This window comes from Plecotus auritus (assembly GCF_963455305.1).
Source record: "Plecotus auritus genome assembly, chromosome: 6".
NCBI classification, from domain to species: Eukaryota; Metazoa; Chordata; class Mammalia; order Chiroptera; family Vespertilionidae; genus Plecotus; species Plecotus auritus.
Window position 1 is genome coordinate 1236038 of NC_137773.1, and position 6702 is coordinate 1242739.

The following is a 6702-nucleotide window of genomic DNA, read 5'->3' on the forward strand; positions in this document are numbered from 1 at the left end:
CTGCCTCAGCACCCACAGGCTCGCTGGTCTCCAGACCACCCAGACGGGGAGGCACCCACTTCCCAGGCCTGGGAGCCTGAGGCCAGAAGGGACCCAGGGCCCACACTTAAGCGACGGAGGCAGGGCCGGAGCCGCACAGGCCAGAGGAGGAAAGCTCCAGAAAAGGCCCCTGCACCTCCCGGGCCAGGCGGAGGGGTGCGGCGCTGAGGGCCCAGGGCCCAGGCAGAGGGGTGCCGCGCTGAGGGCCCAGGCCGAGGGGTGCCGCGCTGAGGGCCCAGGGCCCAGGCCGAGGGGTGCCGGGCTGAGGGCCCAGGGCCCAGGCCGAGGGGTGCCGCGCTGGCTGTGCACGGCCGCGGCCACAGCCCCCGCCCCTCTCAGGCTTGGCTGCGGCTCCCAGATGCCGGCCAGAAATTAAAAACACATTTCCATCGAGCTGGCTTGGGTTTCTCGAATTCCATGCCGGTGAGCTCGCGGCCCTGCGGGAGCCTGAGAGGGGCCCCGCTTTCTGTCCAAGTCCCTCCCACCCTCCCCGCCGAGTGCCGAGGTCCGAGGTCCAAGGTCCGGGCCAGCAGGGCGCAGACACTGGCTGCGCTCACGTTCTCTCTGCTCCGCACACACTACGCTCGCCTCCCCGCCAGGAACCACGTGTCCCGAGCCCAGGGGTCCAGGGGAGCTCTGACCAGTCACCCCCAGGCCCAGCCACCCCCTCCCCTGCAGCCAGGCCCACGTGGAGGAAGTGCCGAGGCCTGCTCTCCCCCACACCCGCCGCCGGAGGGCCGAGCAGACGCCACAGACCCGCACCTGGGCTGCCTGGTGCCGGATGCGCCGTGCGTCTATTTCGGTCGCTGCTCCAATACCGCCCAGCGTGACACCCAGAAAACCCCTCTGCCCTCCACCAAGGCTCTGCGAGCACCTCTCCGCCGCCCCCTCTGGGGGCCCGGCCCGGTCTCAGGTGGGGCTGTGGCATCATCGGGGCTGGTCTCCACCAGGAAGATGAGGCCTGAGGGGCACGGGCCAGACCTGGACCGAGCGCCCCGCACCGGTCAGGGACCCAGCCTGGGTGCCCAGGGCCAGAGCAGGCAGCCCCCCTTCTCAGAGGCAGAAGTGGTCACCGAGGCTTTGGGGAGCCCGGCCTCACCCCATGCCCTAGGTCAACAAAGGACAGGCCCGGCCATAGCAGGGCCTGCAGGAGGAAATAGCCCCGCTGGCACGCCGGCCCCCCACAGCGCCCCGCCCTCCCATGGGGACCCAGGCCTCAACCAGCCTCCTGTAGCAGGAGAGGGGCACTGAGGGTGGAGGGTGGCACAGGTGTGCAGGCCTGCATATGCCCGAGCTCTGACTGCAGGTGTGCAGGCTCATACACACGTGTGCATGCTCATACACATGTGTGCACGTTCATACACATGTGTGCACGCTCATACATGTGTGCGCGCTCATACACATGTGTGCCCCAGCTCCTCTGGGCACACAAAGCCCAGGCCTTGGGCAAGCGGTGTGGAAAGGGAGGCTCACAGAGGGCCCGCCCACCCACCTGTGACCTTGGCTCCACCCACCCTGCTTCTTGAGGGCACGCCCCACACCAGGTGCCTTCCCTGGCTCCACACAAGAACAAGAGTGGCCTCGTGGCCAGCTGGCACCGGGACAGCTCCCTCCTGCCTCTGGCACTGGGCTGGAGGCCTGGCCTTGACCAAGGCCCACCACAGCCCTCCAGTCCCCATGCATGACAAGGACACCGCTGCCCCAGCAGATGGCTGCCTGCCACGGAGCCCCGGGGGCCCGGGGGGCAGCAGCAGACCCAACTTTGCTGGCATCTGCCTCCTGTCTCCAGGAGGGACCCCTCAGCGCCTCCGCCAGGGGTGCCCTTTGGGGAGTGGCCCCTGCTCGGGTGACAGCCCGGTGTGTGCCCATGGCGGCCCCAGCACACCGAGGGCCCTCCCCCCGCAGGACTGCAGCAGCCCTGAGACTCGGGAGCTCCCAGGGTTCTGCCACTGCCCCCGTCCTGGGCCCCAACTCCTCGGGGGCCACATGGGGTACTTCCCACTTGGTGACCCATCTGTCTGCAGATTCGGTTCCTCTTCTCCAGCAGAGGACTCAGCAGAGCTGCCTGGGGGGAGGGGTCCAGGCAAAGGGCCAGGGGGCCTCCCCTCTTCCCCCCAACTCAGAAGCTGCTCGGGGCTCAGTGCACGGGCAGGGGGTGCCAGTGGCCTCGGCTCTGCTTCTGTGGGGGTGATGGAGCCCAGAAAATGCGTGTAAGCAAAGAGCAGGAGCCTCTCTGGCACCGCGGCTGTGGCCTGGAGGTCAGAGCCACCCAGAGCCTGAGACCCCCTGGCCCGGCATCACAGCTGACGTCCCTGCCCCACGCGTCCCCCGGCAGAGCTGGTCACCGGCCTCAGACCCTCCAAAACCAGGAGCCGAGGAGCCTAACAACAGAGCTGGTGGCTGGTGGTGCAGACCCCGCACCACGCCAGGCGGGGACACGGTCTGGCCCACACCGACCCCTCAGCGGGGGGTGGGGAGGGGGGGCACAGTTGGTGGCAGAGGCAGGCCAGACCCCAGCTCAGCCAATTGGATTCTTCCCCGGGACCTGGGTACTGGCCAGGAGGGGCCCAGGCAGAGTCCATAGGGCCCAGGGGGGGCTCCCTGGCCCCCACCCGTGCATGGGCCCTGCACCCCAAAGCCAAGCTCGTGAGCTCTGTCCATGCAGGGGGTGCTGTAGAAGCTTCCGCCGGCCCCCAGGTGCTCTGTCGTTTCGAACGGTTCTGTCCCCTGCAGCCTCCGAATCCGGACTGCCACCTGGGATGCAGGCCAAGCCTCAGGAACCAAGGACCGTGGACACGGTCCCGAACACGTGACGCTTAAAGGCAGGTGACTGAGGGCACACGGCGCGATTCCAGTTCTCCGCGGCCGCCCCCTCCCCCGCGCCCCGGGATAAGTGCGCGGACGGACCCCCGCGGGGAGGGCCTTTTTCTGTCTCAAGCTCTTTCCTATTTCCCAAATGCTCCACGGAGGTGTATTCCTCTCGTACACGAGGAGAGGGGCGATAAAGGCCGTTGTTTCACCAGAGCGAGTTTCCTTCCCGTTAGCGGCGAGGATGACATCAGGGCCAGCCCCACCCGTCGGACGTGACCGCTCTGCCACCAAGCCGCTGTCAGGCGTGGGCTGACCTTGCTTGAGTCGCATTAAACGGCGGTGGGTGCTGTGTTCTGATGGGAGACCCCCTCGTGGTCTCAAACCCCCGCTCAGGCAGCATGCGCAGACCAGAGGGACTCTCTTATTTGGGGCTGAGGCTCGGGCTTCCCCGCCCCAGGGCCTTTGCATGTGCTGTACCCCTGCCTGGAACCCTCTTCCCCAAGGTCTCTCACAGCTACCTCAGTCTATGTTTAGGGTCTTGCTGGAAACATCCAAGTACTCAGGCTCTTATTAAGAAAGCTACCCCCCCACCCCACCGCCCCCCCCCCTCGCCCCCCGTGCACTGGGCAAATCTGAGGCAAAGCTACCATCTGGCCTGGAAGATGGGCCCAGTGTGCCCACGGCAGACCAGGCTCCAGGCAAGTCCCAGGCGGTGGCCGACCACAGTCTGGCTTTGCAGCCTCCATGGAAGGCCAAGAACACCTCCCCCAGGAAGCCTTCCCTGACTGCCAGGCCCCAGCAGGCCCTGCCCTGACCCCGCCACAGCACTATTACACCAGGCCATACCCGCTTTTCTCCATCCGTTTGGAGCTTCCAGAACCCCCTGCACTGGTGAGGGCAGTGAGCAAGAATGAGAAAGGGTAGAGTATGACCTCGCTACGTGATCCCGAGCCAGTCTCCTCTCCGAGCCTCGGTTTGCTAATCTGTACAATGGAGAGAGTCCTCACCTCCCAGGCTTGTGTGACAGATGTCCCCACACAGAATTCCAAAAACGGGTCACCCCTGGGGCTTTCCAGTGGGGTTCACCATGGCTCCCAACAGCGGGTGGTGGGGGCAGGAAACAGCCAAGGAGGGCAAAGGCCGGTCTCCCACGCCACCCCACTGCAGCCCCAGGCCCCACCTTTCCCACAGCGAGGAAGGCTTCGCCAGGGGAGGCAGGAAGGGGCCCCAGGCCGAGGCCCAGGGCACCCATCGCCCACCCACCCAGGGGAGGCTCCAGCAGGGAGCAGGGCCGGGGCCCTCGCATTCCAGGGCGCCCCGACAGAGAAGGCACGCCAGCCGGGGTGTCGGGATGAGGCCGAGCGCTCGTCCGAGGGCACCGGCTCCGAGGCAGAGGCGGCCCGCGCACCAGGCCTGCTCGCCCGCGGCCCACGCCGGGAGCAGGGGGCGGGATGGGGACGGCTGGTTTCCACCCCGTGAATTATTCAGTGGCTCATTCCGCTTCTCGGAGAGGAGGCAGGAGAGAGCGTGAGTCAGAGCCCTCCCACGGCAGAGGAGGGGACACACTCAGGAGGCTGGTCCAGAAGCAGGGTCCTCTGGGGGGCAAAGGGCCCTGCAGGAGGCCAGGCTGTGCCCAGGGGTGCCTGGCCCCCACCCCAGGCCTCCCAGCGCCTCAGGTGTCTGCCCCGGGCTCACTCTCTACCGGGTGTCCTGGAATCCCAGCTGGCACATGGGGGGGGGGGGCACCCGGAGACCAGGAGCCGGGCAGCCAGTCCCAGCGTGGTTGGCAGCTGGCAGTGGTGGCAGCTCACGGGCCAGCAGGACAGCTCGGGCGGCAGACAGCCCAGGTGCCCCAGATGAAGGGTGGCAGGGAACCTCCTCAGGTCAAGCCCAGCCCTGGCCTGTGGACGCAGAGCCCCCGGGGCAGGTGAGGCAGGGCCCCCGGGGCAGGTGAGGCAGGGCCCCCGGGGCAGGTGAGGCAGAGGCCCCGGGGCAGGTGAGGCAGAGGCCCCGGGGCAGGTGAGGCAGGGCCATTGCACAAAGTTCCTGGAGGCACAGGAGCTGCCCCCACTGGCCGCCCCCCGGGGCTGGGCCTCTAGAATGTGGGTGCTGGTTTTATACACTTGTGCTGCCTCGGGCATGCCGGGGCCAATCCCTCGCCCCCTTCCTAACCTGCTCAGCAGGGCCGGGAGCCGGGGTGCCCATGGCATCCTCGCCCTCGGCTTCTGGCTCTCTGCCCTGGAGAAGGGAGGCCACGGGGAGCAGAGTTCTGCACAGGCGGGGAGGGACACGGTCCACGGGATACGGGACTCTCAGGCCGTCTTGACGAGCAAAGCCCATGGCACCCACCCCGGAGGCTGTGCAATGATTGCCAGACGCAGCCCAGAGGGGTTCCTGCACCCGGTCCTCAGGGCTGGAACCGGGATCCGCCGGCAGGAAGGCACAGCCCACAGCCGGTCCCGGCCCTGCTCCAGCCCCTGCTCCAGCGGCAGAGGCGACCCCCAGCACACACTGCCCCATCCCGCTGGGTCTCAGCGCCGTGGGGTCCTCTGGGGAGCCGGCTCTGCCCTGCAACAGCCCCCAGTGATGGACAGGGGCCTGGGCAGGAGCTGACAGCTGGCAGAGGGGCTCCATGGACGGGAGGGAGGTGGCTCCACGGAACCCCAGAAAAGAGGGCCTCAAGTGACCCCAGAAGGGAAGCGAGACTGCAGGAGGGCCCCGGACCCTCGATGGGGGCAGGGGGTCCTTGTACGCTGGGAAAGGAGTGACCCATGACCCAGAAGGAGACCCTCACGCAGGGGGAGCAGCCCGATTCCAGATGGAAGTGGAGGGGGGCGTCTTCAGACCCTCACAGAGGAGGGGGCAGCGACCTTCGGGGAGGGGCTCGCGACCCAGAGGAGGAGGGGGCCGTGACCATCGATGGGGGAGGGGAGTCTTCCGACCTTTGAAAGGAAGGGCCGTGACCCGGCGCCCTGACCCCCGACCCGCGACCCGCGACCCCCTACCCGGGGGCCCAGGTCACCTGCTGGTAGTCGGGGTCCTCGGGCCGGAACTGGCTGCCGGTGGCCTCCCAGCGCAGGCTCAAGTGCGGCAGCCGGTGCAGGAGGCTCACCCACCAGGGCGCCGTGTAGCTGACCCCGGCCATGGCGGGCCGGCCGCCTCGGACACGCGGCCGCCGCGCGGCTCCTCGCTGGCCCGGGGCGTCGGGTTCAGGGGCCCGCCGACCCCGGCCTGGTCGCCCGCATCGCCTGCGCGCTCTTGGGCCCGGCCCGGCCCGGCTCGGCCCGGCTCGGCCCGGCTCGGCTGTGCTCGTCTGCGCTCGGCTCCGCTCGGCCGCCCGTGCCCGCCGCCTCTTTGTTCGCCGCCGCCGCCGCCTCCGCGCGCCCCCGCCCGCCGCCGCCGGCCCGCCCCCGCCCCGCCATTGGCCCGCCACCCTCCGGACCCGCCCCCCCGCGGCTCTCCGGCTCCGCCCCCGCGTCGCTATTGGCACGTGGCGCTAGGCTCCGCCCACCGTAACTCCTCCCCCCCCGGCCGAGGGGCGCTGGGCAGGGAAGACGGGAGGACCAGCGCCCTCTCCCCGCCCGCGAATGGGGAGGGGGCTCGGAACGCTGGCTGCGCCCCCTCCCCGCCCCCCGCACCCCGGGCCGGAGCCGTAGCTCGTTGGTTCCACTATTGCACGTTCATTCAGCTTCTGTGGGGTCGGCGCCCAGCCAGGGACCCAGTGACCTGTCTGTAAAATAAGGACGATCCATCTAGATTCAGACCTGGCTGGGTCACCTAGAGCTGTGTGGTCTGGGGCAAGTGACACAACCTCTCTGTGCACCCATGTCCTCCTCTGTGAAAGGGAAGAAG

General features: G+C 68.7%; 1 protein-coding gene across 2 annotated transcripts in view; it reads right to left on the reverse strand.

Annotated features, from left to right (window-relative positions):
* TTYH3 (tweety family member 3) overlaps window positions 1–6205 on the reverse strand; it is a 28641-nt gene extending 22436 nt beyond the window's left edge. For both annotated transcript variants that reach the window (XM_080676394.1, XM_080676395.1), the window contains exon 1: window positions 5873–6205. In XM_080676394.1, the coding sequence (XP_080532520.1) occupies window positions 5873–5995 (123 nt within the window). In that variant the 5' untranslated portion in view covers window positions 5996–6205. The remainder of the gene's footprint in view (window positions 1–5872) is intronic.
* Window positions 6206–6702: the final 497 nt, after the last annotated feature.